At 39.9% G+C, this 14,027-nt stretch overlaps 1 protein-coding gene across 1 annotated transcript; it reads left to right on the plus strand.

The window, feature by feature from the left end:
- The first annotated feature begins 5,200 nt into the window (after positions 1–5,200).
- Positions 5,201–7,246, plus strand: LOC117315281 (perilipin-4-like). Its single transcript, XM_033869429.1, has one exon. The coding sequence runs from the start codon at positions 5,201–5,203 to the stop codon at positions 7,244–7,246; it is 2,046 nt and encodes a 681-aa protein (XP_033725320.1).
- The last annotated feature ends 6,781 nt before the right edge of the window (positions 7,247–14,027 follow it).

Here is a 14,027-nt window from a genome sequence, read left to right on the forward strand (position 1 = left end):
TGAAGAGTTGAGGGTGAGTTTATTTGTCCTGATGTCACAATGAAGGGTTGAGGGTGAGTTTATTTGTCCTAATGTCACAATGAAGAGTTGAGGGTGAGTTTATTTGTCCTAATGTCACAATGACGTGTTGAGGGTAAGTTTATTTGTCCTAATGTCACAATGAAGTGTCGAGGGTGAGTTTATCTGTCCTAATGTCTCAATGACGTGTTGAGGGTGAGTTTATTTGTCCTAATGTCACAATGACGTGTTGGGGATGAGTTTATTTGTCCTAATGTCTCAATGAAGTGTTGAGGGTGAGATTATTTGTCCTAATGTCTCAATGAAGTGATGAGGGTGAGTTTATTCGTCTTAATGTCTCCATGACGTGTTGAGGGTGAGTTTATTTGTTCTACTGTCACAATGAAGAGTTGAGGGTGAGTTTATTTGTGCTAATGTCACAATGAAGTGTTGAGGGTGAGTTTATTTGTCCTAATGTCACAATGAAGAGTTGAGGGTGAGTTTATTCGTCCTAATGTCACAATCACGTGTTGAGGGTGAGTTTATTTGTCCTTATCTCACAATGACGTGTTGGGGGTGAGTTTATTTGTCCTAATGTCACAATGAAGTGTTGAGGGTGAGTTTATCTGTCCTAATGTCTCAATGAAGAGTTGAGGGTGAGTTTATTTGTCCTAATGTCTCAATGACGTGTTGAGGGTGAGTTTATTCGTCCTTATGTCTCAATGCAGTGTTGAGGATGAGGTTATTTGTCCTAATGTCACAATGAAGAGTTGATGATGAGTTTATTTGTCCTAATGTCACAATGAAGTGTTGAAGGTGAGTTTATTTGTCCTTATGTCACAATGAAGTGTTGAGGGTGAGTTTATTTGTCCTAATGTCTCAATGAAGTGTTGAGGGTGAGTTTATTTGTCCTAATGTCTCAATGAACTGTTGAGGGTGAGTTTATTTGTCCTAATGTCACAATGAAGTGTTGAGGGTGAGTTTATTTGTGCTAATGTCTCAATGAAGTGTTGAGGGTGAGTTAATTTGTCCTAATGTCACAATGAAGTGTCGAGGGTGAGTTTATTTGTCCTAATGTCTCAATGAAGAGTTGAGGTTGAGTTTATTCGTCCTAATGTCACAATGAAGTGTTGAGGGTGAGTTTATTTGTCCTAATGTCTCAATGACGTGTTGAGGGTGTGTTTATTTGTCCTAATGTCACAATGAAGTATTGAGGGCGAGTTTATTTGTCCTAATGTCACAATGAAGTGTTGAGGATGAGTTTATTTGTCCTAATGTCACAATGAAGTGCTGAGGGTGAGTTTATTTGTCCTGATGTCTCAATCAAGTGTAGAGGGTGAGTTTATTTGTCCTAATGTCTCAAATAAGAGTTGAGGGTGAGTTTATTTGTCCTAATGTCACAATGAAGAGTTGAGGGTGAGTTTATTTGTCCTTAATGTCTCAATGAAGAGTTGAGGGTGAGTTTATTTGTCCTAATGTCACAATGAAGTGTTGAGGGTGAGTTTATTTGTCCTAATGTCACAATGACGTGTTGAGGGTGAGTTTATTTGTCCTAGTGTATCCATGAAGTGTTGAGGGTGAGTTTATTTGTCCTAATGTCACAATGAAGTGTTGAGGGTGAGTTTATTTGTCCTAATGTCACAATGAAGAGTTGAGGGTGAGTTTATTTGTTCTAATGTCTCAATGAAGAGGTTGAGGGTGAGTTTATTTGTCCTAATGTCACAATGAAGAGTTGAGGGTGAGTTTATTTGTCCTCATGTCACAATGACGTGTTGAGGGTGAGTTTATTTGTCCTAATCTCACAATTAAGAGTTGAGGGTGAGTTTATTTGTCCTAATGTCACAATGAAGGGTTGAGGGTGAGTTTATTTGTCCTAATGTCTCAATGAAGAGTTGAGGGTGAGTTTATTTGTCTAATGTCCCAATTGAAGAGGTTGAGGGTGAGTTTATTTTGTCCTAATGTCACAATGAAGCGTTGAGGTGAGTTTCTTTGTCCTAATGTCCACAATGAAGTGTGAGGGTGAGTTTATTTGTCCTAATGTCACAATGAAGTGTTGAGGGTGAGTTTATTTGTCCTAATGTCTCAATGAAGAGGTTGAGGGTGAGTTTATTTGTCCTAATGTCACAATGACGTGTTGAGGGTGAGTTTATTTTGTCCTTATCTCACAATGAAGAGTTGAGGGTGAGTTTATTTGTCCTAATGTCTCAATGACGTGTTGAGGGTGAGTTTATTTGTCCTAATCTCACAATGAAGTGTTGAGGGTGAGTTTATTTGTCCTAATCTCACAATGAAATGTTGAGGGTGAGTTTATTTGTCCTAATGTCTCAATGAAGTGATGAGGGTGAGTTTATTTGTCCTAATGTCTCAATGAAGAGTTGAGGGTGAGTTTATTTGTCTTAATGTCACAATGACGTGTTGAGGGTGAGTTTATTTGTCCTGATGTCACATAAAGAGTTGAGGGCGAGTTTATTTGTCCTAATGTCACAATGACGTGTTGAGGGTGAGTTTATTTGTCCTAATGTCACAATGAAGCGTTGAGGGTGAGTTTATTTGTCCTAATGTCACAATGAAGTGATGAGGGTGAGTTTATTTGTCCTAATCTCTCAATGAAGAGTTGAGGGTGAGTTTATTTGTCCTAATGTCTCAATGAAGAGTTGAGGGTGAGTTTATTTGTCCTAATGTCACAATGACGTGTTGATGGTGAGTTATTTTGTCCTTATCTCACAATGAAGAGTTGAGGGTGAGTTTATTTGTCCTAATGTCACAATGAAGGGTTGAGGGTGAGTTGATTTGTCCTAATGTCTCAATGAAGTGTTTAAGGTTTACCCCTGTATGAATGACTATTTTTTTCAATCCAAACTGGTTAATACCACGTATATTAAAACTATACCTCAACAAAGAAGTAGATAATCTACAACTGGCCAAGCCCATTGTCACCATCAGAAAGATGTGTCAGGCAGGTGTGATTCTACCATTAAATTGGAAACGGAAGATGGCTCGACAATTTAGTTGTTTGTCTAGGAAGACATTTTCCAAAATGACCTGGACGTCTAACAATAACAGACAACCAAACCGTCTGTAGTCTCCGTGCTTCTGTAGGAGTCCCGATGCTATTTGTTCTCTATTCCACTGAATTTGATGACCCTTTGAAGACCGTCCTCATATGTACCTGGTTGTTCACCAAGATATTCGTCCTAGTATAACCTTGAAAGTTGTTGACTTAAACATCTGTCCTATTATAACCCTGGATGTTGTTGACCTAGACATCCGTCCTATTATAACCCTGAATGTTGTTGATCTAGACATCCGTCCTGGTAAAACTATGGATGTTGTTGGCCTAGACACAAGTCCCTGTGTGTCCCTGTTTATTGTACGGACATTATCCAACAAACAAACAAAATCCTATCAGACTTTTATTTAACCGTTGACCTCGCTATTGTTTCTATTAGACTGGACTTGTGTTTCGCCACGTAATTGAATTCTCTTTGGAATGATAAATCCGTTTGTAGACGTATGTTGTTCCTTCCGGGTTAATGGCCAGTAGAGTATGAAACAAGAGTAAACATATTATAGTCGTAAACACCCGTTATGTTAATACAAGTCTAGACAAATATCAATTTAGGGAGACGTAATTGATTCATATTACCGCGGCCCTTATCAAAACGTCAAAGGTTCAGTAATATGTTGGTTTACTTAATATACACAACACCGTCTCGTGTAAAGGTGGAACTCGTTAATTAGACACACTTAAAGATGCTTGCCCGCAGAGAGATCAGAAAAAAATTGGCTAATAGAAAAAGATTTTTTACACATGACAGATTGTTGGAATTGTTGAGTTTTTCATTTTATTTTCCTTATAAAACGCTGAAAAGTGATATTAAAACCTCATTTTTAAATATTATTCAAGCACGTGCACAGTGCCGCACAGTGATAACTTCAAAGGCAGCGGCGATTTACAAAGAAGATTTGCCGTTATAGTCCATACATTTCCCTCTCAGGTTGAGTTTTAAAACGTCTTTTAAATACATATTCTGTAATTGTTTTCAAGAAATAAAGTCGGAAAGCCTCTAATTTTGTCACATAGAAACGTGTACTGAAGTTTATTTAGTGATCGGAGATGTGCCGTTTACCGGTCCGTCTGCGGGTAAGCCTTTGTAACTACTAGCTCCATATGCTATTTTATTGAATACGCAGGGAAAGTGAAAATGGGCTATTAAACATACCTGGTGCGAGTCATTTGGCGTTAAGATCAATGACAGATAATCATTTAATAATTATAGCTGTTTTTTCAGCTTTCGGCTCCTTAAAGGTTTTGAGGAAGGGAGATCACTCTGTGGCTCTCTATCGTTCAGATACAGGTCACGTGGCGGTAGGGAGGACTTTTTTTTCTTTCTTTTTTTTCTCTCTTTTTGTTTTGTTTTTTTGTTTAGTGATGTATTCGTTCAATATGTATACATGTACAATGTAGGTGTGTTAATATTGCATTCTTATGTTCTGTATCGACGCAAAACAAGCCAAACATCACTTTTTTCATCTTAAATGGGCATTCCTTCGTTTGAGTAAAGATTCGGTCGTCAAATTTAAATTTATTTGAAAACATGTATTCTTTACAAGTAGAAAAAAGTTATAATTCTTACATTACTATGGCAGTTTTACTCTCAAGTTAAACCAAAGTTCTTCGAGTATGAAGTCCTGAAAATTCTTAATTCGACCCAAAGTATCACTAATTACTGCAAAGACATACGGTATTTGTATACGATACGCCTTTTTCCTGTTCATTTCGGCGTTAATTTTATTACTTGTATGCACAAACACTCATATAATCATCGCCCGGACATATATTTCATAAATAGAAATTGTGCATGATTCTGATGTCCGAACGAAGGAATGTCCATTTCAATAGAATACGATATGTACTCAATATTTAGTTCATTAAACGACGACTTAAAACAATTTCAATCTGAAAAAAACTGACATTTCAGAACTAGTCTTTTCCATGATTGTGCTATATCTACCAATAAGGTACACACTGGGCGATTGTGATCACAGTTTTACTATTAAACATATTGTTACTTCTAGACACTTAAAAGTAGATTTTGGTCATCATAACTGTTAATGTCACTGGGGACTGACCAGGGTTTTTGGGTCTTTAGTCCTTAAATAGTGTCACCATACTGAAATATCATATACTAGATACGGCAGCATGACAACCAGTCCGGTCACACGGAGTCGCCAGATATTTTGTAATAGGTACAAGCGAGCTGATCGGGGATGGCAAGGAAGGCAAAATTTGCTGTTGGTAGATATCGAGGAAGGCCAAAATATGGTGTTGGGAGATGGCGAGGAAGGCAAAAATATGTTGATGGGGGATGGCGAGGAAGGTAAAAATGTGTTGGTGGGGGATGGCGAGGAAGGTAAAAATGTGTTGTTGGTAGATATCGAGGAATGCAAAAATGTGTTGGTGGGAGATGGCGAGAAAAGCAAAAATATGTTGATGGGGGATGGCGAGGAATGCAAAAATGTGTTGTTGGGAGATGGCGAGGAAGGCAAAAATGTGTTGTTGGGAGATGGCGAGGAAGGCAAAAATATGTTGATGGGGGATGGCGAGGAATGCAAAAATGAGTTGTTGGGAGATGGCGAGGAATGCAAAAATGTGTTGGTGGGAGATGGCGAGAAAAGCAAAAATATGTTGATGGGGGATGGCGAGGAATGCAAAAATGTGTTGTTGGGAGATGGCGAGGAAGGCAAAAATGTGTTGTTGGGAGATGGCGAGGAATGCAAAAATGTGTTGGTGGGAGATGGCGAGAAAAGCAAAAATATGTTGATGGGGGATGGCGAGGAATGCAAAAATGTGTTGTTAGGAGATGGCGAGGAAGGCAAAAATGTGTTGTTGGGAGATGGCGAGGAAGGCAAAAATGTGTTGTTGGGAGATGGCGAGGAATGCAAAAATGTGTTGTTGGGGGATGGCGAGGAAGGGAAAAATATGCTGTTGGGGGATGGCGAGGAATGCAAAAATATGTTAATGGGGGATGGCGAGGAATGCAAAAATGTGTTGTTGGGAGATGGCGAGGAATGCAAAAATGTGTTGTTGGGAGATGGCGAGAAAAGCAAAAATATGTTGATGGGGGATGGCGAGGAATGCAAAAATGTGTTGTTGGGAGATGGCGAGGAAGGCAAAAATGTGTTGTTGGGAGATGGCGAGAAAGGCAAAAATGTGTTGTTGGGAGATGGCGAGGAAGGCAAACATGTGTTGGTGGGGGATGGCGAGGAATGCAAAAATGTGTTGTTGGGAGATGGCGAGGAAGGCAAAAATGTGTTGATGGGGGATGGCGAGGAATGCAAAAATGTGTTGTTGGGAGATGGCGAGGAAGGCAAAAATGTGTTGTTGGGAGATGGCGAGGAAGGCAAAAATGTGTTGTTGGGAGATGGCGAGGAAGGCAAAAATATGTTGATGGGGGATGGCGAGGAATGCAAAAATGTGTTGTTGGGAGATGGCGAGGAATGCAAAAATGTGTTGTTGGGAGATGGCGAGGAAGGCAAAAATATGCTGTTGGGAGATGGCGAGGAAGGCAAAAATGTGTTGATGGGAGATGGCGAGGAAGGCAAAAATGTGTTGTTGGGGGATGGCGAGGAAGGCAAAAATGTGTTGTTGGGAGATGGCGAGGAAGGCAAAAATATGCTGTTGGGAGATGGCGAGGAAGGCAAAAATGTGTTGATGGGAGATGGCGAGGAAGGCAAAAATGTGTTGTTGGGGGATGGCGAGGAAGGCAAAAATGTGTTGATGGGAGATGGCGAGGAAGGTAAAAATGTGTTGGTGGGAGATGGCGAGGAAGGCAAAAATATGCTGTTGGGGGATGGCGAGGAAGGCAAACATGTGTTGGTGGGAGATGGCGAGGAAGGCAAACATGTGTTGGTGGGGGATGGCGAGGAATGCAAAAATGTGTTGTTGGGAGATGGCGAGGAAGGCAAAAATGTGTTGTTGGGAGATGGCGAGGAAGGCAAAAATGTGTTGGTGGGAGATGGCGAGGAAGGTAAAAATGTGTTGGTGGGAGATGGCGAGGAAGGCAAACATGTGTTGGTGGGGGATGGCGAGGAATGCAAAAATGTGTTGTTGGGAGATGGCGAGGAAGGCAAAAATGTGTTGTTGGGAGATGGCGAGGAAGGCAAAAATGTGTTGGTGGGAGATGGCGAGGAAGGTAAAAATGTGTTGGTGGGAGATGGCGAGGAAGGCAAAACTGGGCTGTTGTGAGATGGCGAGGAAGGCAAAACCGGGCTGTTGTGAGATGGCGAGGAAGGCAAAAATATGGTGTTGTGAGATGGCGAGGAAGGCAAAAATATGGTGTTGGGAGATGGCGAGGAAGGCAAAAATGTGTTGTTGGGAGATGGCGAGGAATGCAAAAATGTGTTGTTGGGAGATGGCGAGAAAAGCAAAAATATGTTGATGGGGGATGGCGAGGAATGCAAAAATGTGTTGTTGGGAGATGGCGAGGAAGGCAAAAATGTGTTGTTGGGAGATGGCGAGGAAGGCAAAAATGTGTTGTTGGGAGATGGCGAGGAAGGCAAACATGTGTTGGTGGGGGATGGCGAGGAATGCAAAAATGTGTTGTTGGGAGATGGCGAGGAAGGCAAAAATGTGTTGATGGGGGATGGCGAGGAATGCAAAAATGTGTTGTTGGGAGATGGCGAGGAAGGCAAAAATGTGTTGTTGGGAGATGGCGAGGAAGGCAAAAATGTGTTGTTGGGAGATGGCGAGGAAGGCAAAAATATGTTGATGGGGGATGGCGAGGAATGCAAAAATGTGTTGTTGGGAGATGGCGAGGAATGCAAAAATGTGTTGTTGGGAGATGGCGAGGAAGGCAAAAATATGCTGTTGGGAGATGGCGAGGAAGGCAAAAATGTGTTGATGGGAGATGGCGAGGAAGGCAAAAATGTGTTGTTGGGGGATGGCGAGGAAGGCAAAAATGTGTTGTTGGGAGATGGCGAGGAAGGCAAAAATATGCTGTTGGGAGATGGCGAGGAAGGCAAAAATGTGTTGATGGGAGATGGCGAGGAAGGCAAAAATGTGTTGTTGGGGGATGGCGAGGAAGGCAAAAATGTGTTGATGGGAGATGGCGAGGAAGGTAAAAATGTGTTGGTGGGAGATGGCGAGGAAGGCAAAAATATGCTGTTGGGGGATGGCGAGGAAGGCAAACATGTGTTGGTGGGAGATGGCGAGGAAGGCAAACATGTGTTGGTTGGGGATGGCGAGGAATGCAAAAATGTGTTGTTGGGAGATGGCGAGGAAGGCAAAAATGTGTTGTTGGGAGATGGCGAGGAAGGCAAAAATGTGTTGGTGGGAGATGGCGAGGAAGGTAAAAATGTGTTGGTGGGAGATGGCGAGGAAGGCAAACATGTGTTGGTGGGGGATGGCGAGGAATGCAAAAATGTGTTGTTGGGAGATGGCGAGGAAGGCAAAAATGTGTTGTTGGGAGATGGCGAGGAAGGCAAAAATGTGTTGGTGGGAGATGGCGAGGAAGGTAAAAATGTGTTGGTGGGAGATGGCGAGGAAGGCAAAACTGGGCTGTTGTGAGATGGCGAGGAAGGCAAAACCGGGCTGTTGTGAGATGGCGAGGAAGGCAAAAATATGGTGTTGTGAGATGGCGAGGAAGGCAAAAATATGGTGTTGGGAGATGGCGAGGAAGGCAAAAATGGGCTGTTGGGAGATGGCGAGGAAGGCAAAACTGGGCTGTTGTGAGATGGCGAGGAAGGCAAAAATATGGTGTTGTGAGATGGCGAGGAAGGCAAAAATATGGTGTTGGGAGATGGCGAGGAAGGCAAAAATGGGCTGTTGGGAGATGGCGAGGAAGGCAAAACTGGGCTGTTGGGAGATGGCGAGGAAGGCAAAAATGGGCTGTAGGCAGATGGTGAGGAAGACAAAAAGATGTTGATGGGGGATGGCGAGGAATGCAAAAATATGGTGTTGGGAGATTGCGAGGAAGGCAAAAATATGGTGTTGGGAGATGGCGAGGAAGGTAAACATATGCTGTTGGGAGATGGCGAGGAAGGCAAAAATATGCTGTTGGGAGGTGGCGAGGAAGTCAAAAATATGCTGTTGGGAGGTGGCGAGGAAGGCAAAAAAAAATGCTGGTGTGGGATGGCGAGGAAGGCAAAAATATGCTGTTTGAGGCTTTACAGTAACACATTGTATGTCATTTCAGTGTAAAAAAAATAGGAATTGTTATTACCTGGATTTGATCCAGATTTTCATGGTGGGTGTTGTTAATGAACTACTTCTTATGACATTTTTGAGTTTGATTGGTTACTCGACGGTATTATCTAGTTTGTCTTAGGGGCGCCAAGATATGATTGTACAATGTACTTATATAAACAAAAACGTGAAGCAGACATGTTTGTGTTTAATCTGTAGTATGAACTAAAGAATAGTATCGATAAAATATCCCATAATTTTCACATTCAGACGGGCAATCGAACCCAGAGTTTGCTTGTGAAAGGTTTTTTACGTTTAGCCCGACCACCCACAGTGACGAAATTCAAACAGGTGTAAGCGTTCCTTAGTTTAAGTAAACAATTAATTTAGTTAAACACTCACTATGAAACATTGAACTCCATTGATCATTAAAAGTCAACAGTGTCTTAGAACATTATTTACACGATCGTTACTGGTTTTCCGATATTTTCATAACTCTGTAAATCTATATAGATGTATTTGTGTGTGAACTACGTCGGGTTTATATCGACCCGTTAAAAAGTTATTGAATTCTTAACTTTCAATTATATTCCTATATTTCAATTAATTTTGTATTAGTCAACTTTAAACAAATTATATATATATACTAAATCCACAATTATTTCAGAACAGAAGATGTTTAATTATCTGAGTTCGAAACCAAGCGGGGCAGTAGCCTGGTACTGACCGTATGTCGGTGGGTTTTCTCCGGGTAGTCCGGCTTTCCTCCACCTCCAAAACCTGGCACGTCCTAAATGACCCTAGCTCCTTATAGGACGCTAAACAAAACTAACCAAACCAAATGTTTAATTACGATATGTGTTCCAATATACTACTACCACTTAACATTTGTAGTTCCTTCAAAGAAAGGCATCCACGTATTGATTAAATAAAGAAGAATGCTGAGCGTACGATGACATGGTTTCCCAGTATTTTACCAATTTGAGGTCGCGATGTCCCATTTTCTACCGTCACAAACTCCATAAGTACATGTAGTCGGAATATTTTGATGATACGAAGTAGCCACTTGAGAACCGTTTTTCGTGCTTTGACAAATAACAGCAACTTCGAAAACGGGGTTACGTTTTATCGAGCATTCCACTCGTATTGGGTCTGTCGACATGGTTTGACCTAACTCAGGGTTACATATGCTCTATCGATTCCGGAGATTAAATTCAGTCGCAGATTTGTGATTTACTGTATCAATTTCCTTATCCGGTATCAAGGTGAGTTTGACTTCAGAAACTATTCCTGTGTGTGTTCCGTAGAATTATATCAAGTAGTTTTTCACAAACAGATTAGAACCTACATATATTATGCGAAACACTTTAACATTTTTATTTTCAAATTCTGATGTGTTTAAGTTTGTATTTAATGAAATATTTTGATTCTTTTAAAGAATACAATCATCATGATCAGTTACGAGTTAAAGAGAAAACATGTGTTTTAATGAGAAATAAAAGCTACGTTTTGTAACATTTTTGTAACCTCGTCAATAAAAAGAATCAATGCATTTGCCAAAATCTGATTATCGTGATTAAAGATTGCCCTTTTTCGTTCAAATTTAACCATTTTGTTATTGAAGACAGCGAATCATAATAGACTGAGGGAACCACCGCTTCAATGTTTTGAAATGAAATTTTGAATCTTATGATGTCCTTCTCTACAAATTCTCTCCTTGTGATATACATGTACCATTAGTAAATGATAACCCGATGACATTCACATGACCTCATAATTATAAAAATGCCTCAGAACGGTTCATCGCAAAGTAAAAAAACGTATCTTATTATGAATTCTGCTTGGTGGTTTCTTCGTATATGTACTTCTAGTAAAGATTTCTTCGATGGTGATTTTTTGCGTATCGCGAAAATGCAAATGTAAGATTCTGGTACACTTTGCCAAACCGCCAAACCGCCAAACCCTCATTATGAACGTAAGTGGTAAACCAGAATAGCTTAGTTCGTTTACGGTCGTTTCCATAGAAACTACTGACAGTTCACTCTACCAACTTGTATGTCTCATGGAATTCATCAAATCATTCTTATTGTCATTTGCTTAAATCCTATAAAATAAAAGCGTATGTAAGAAAGTAATCAACATTTATTTTATCGTTTATATCTGTCTACTTGAATATCGACATAGTCAATTTAATTAAGTGTACAGTGTATTTTTTTTTATTTTATTTTTATTTATTTTTTTTTCAAGGCAAATTGTAATTCATGAAAAACAGTTTTTCGAGACGAAAATCGTTGCGAGTGTACTTTAGACGGTCTGACGACTTCCCTTAGCTCCCGGCCACGTGACACCTTATATGATTCTATATCGACCATTTGTGTAGGAACAAAGCGAACCCTGTTATACCTATCTATCTAAGTCACGTGGTTATGGGCGCGAGATGTGTTGGCGACAGACTGTCACGCCGCGCGGAAACTGTTGATGACTGTTTAAAAGAAAGTGTCTTGAATTCTTTGTACTAACATGAATTGAGTACATAAAAGGGTTGTGTTTTTTCAGACGGTGCCAGGACATTCTGCCAGCTATTCAATAGTTTAAGCTCGTCTATGTAAGGTGAATGGATACAAAACTTCTCGCTTAGAAGACATAGAGGCGAGGTGTATGTCCATTATATATATATGCGTTGAAAACATATTTTACTAAATTCATATCAAAACGTTCTGTTCATTGATCATTTTGTAAAATCCTTCATTTTGACACTTTCATTTTTCACGCCTTTTCTGCTTGAACTAAGCATGTTGGTTGTTTGTTATCTTTTTGTAAAATCTTTCATTTTCCAATTTACATTCCTATGATCAAACCGATTTCATTCGGAACCAGCATATTCAAGATGTATATACCACGACGATTCTGTATTGATAATTGTAGTTAATTTTACATGGAAACATTTATTGATTTCGTTACCATTGGTGTGATGAAACGCGTGACTGAAATGAACAATTCTACTGCGTTTCCTGTCAGATCGAGGCTAAGTTCTCGGTAGAGTACAGTCCGCGAGAGTTGAGGTGGCGACAGTGATACTACCGATACCTAATTAAGTGTGATGTTCTCGAGACACTCACAGAGATCCGCGTATACAGCTCCGCGTGAGTGATTAGGCCGATGGTGTTGACAAACACAATATAATCAGTCTACATGCGCGGCGTCAAATTTTCGCTACTCACGTCGTAATCGAGGCCCAAAAACACATCTACTGATATGGTTATCTGTCTTAACAGCTCGACACTCCCCTGAGATTTTTTTCTGGGTGTTGACAAATCTAACCAAGCAATGCACTTCTAAATGCAAAAAACCGAGGTTGATTTCGTCAGACATGCATATAAGATATTACTATTTTTTCATTGATGTCAAATGATAGATATTTGTAGTTTAAGTCAGTAAGTGTTAGCCATTTGTGTACGTATTGTCAGTGTATAGTTATCATTGTAAGTGAAATGGCCCGAGAATAATACCTACATCAACTTACTATAGACATAATGGCGCCAAATCACGCGTAATGAACAAAACGTCTGATACACCTAGAGACATATGATGGCGTATCCGGGGATTTAGAAAAGACGTTTGGTAATATATTTACAAAAGTCGAGGCGGCATAAATACATTATGTTTTTGTAGTTTTTTTACTAAAGACATTTCGGTTATCGTCAATATTTATGAGATATTATTATAAAATCATGTTGTTCACAATTTCTGATTGGTCAATGACCGGCCTTGCCAAAAGGCTGTTAAAATTACTGGTTGACTGGGTGTTTCTAAAAATAGATTAATAATATTATTTTTTAGCTGGTTATCGTCTATATTTATTAAATGTTACAACCTTTTATATAAAATATACAACAACCTATTATTGTTTTCAATCGATCATGCTCGATCTTTGCCAGAACTTTCGCATCTTTAATGAATGTATCCATATAACATTTGTCCGTCCCAAGTACATGTGTCATGACTTATATCCAGAAATGGAGTCTTCCACTGCGCCAACCAATCACGTTTCGTTTCCGTCTGAAAAGCTGGTATCAAACTAGATCATTATGACATCACCGAGGTTGAACTGGAGCTAACTACTTCCGGTCCAAGTAGGAAGTACATGTATGTATTATCTTTACCGCCATGTTTTAGAGATGACCTAGCTGGAAGTCTCTACAGACTCGGATTATTCAGCTTGTGTCTTTATCTAAGGGTACTTTGAAGAAAGTGAAAATATCCCTGTGCTCCAATCGCAACATTTGCGATATTTATCTCATTTCTTCGTTTTAGCTACTGTCTCCCTTGGGGTCTGCTTATATATTTCCTAAGTAAGTGCATCCTGATAAAACAGAGGAAATAAAAAAAAAAACGTAGATCTGCATTATGAATATTGCTTTTATTTTTTTGACTTATTTGATCCCCCAGGCCCCCCTTTTTTCGGAGGAGGAAATTTTGTATAGCCTTAAAAAAACGCCTATGCCAAACACCCCGCTCGCATTACCACTAAATTACTTGACCCCCAAGTATTGACTTCTGACTGAGAATTAATAACACAAGGCTTTCATGAGAGATGCATGTTGACTAAGACTTTGAGATTTGGTCCGTCGACCTCAATTTCTCATTTGTGAAATATTCTATTTCCCTCTGTGCGATATGAACTCAGATGTTTTTGGTGTTGATTGATATGTTTGGTGACGCTTACTCCTCCAGAACACCTGGTCTTAGTCCCCATGTAATTTTCTTCATTTTCTCCTTGAAAATCTTTTTGTATATATATATATATTGCCCTCTTTTCACTTTGAGTTTGAAATATGTTTTT

Source organism: Pecten maximus, chromosome 17 (assembly GCF_902652985.1).
Source record: "Pecten maximus chromosome 17, xPecMax1.1, whole genome shotgun sequence".
In the NCBI taxonomy this organism is placed as follows: Eukaryota; Metazoa; Mollusca; class Bivalvia; order Pectinida; family Pectinidae; genus Pecten; species Pecten maximus.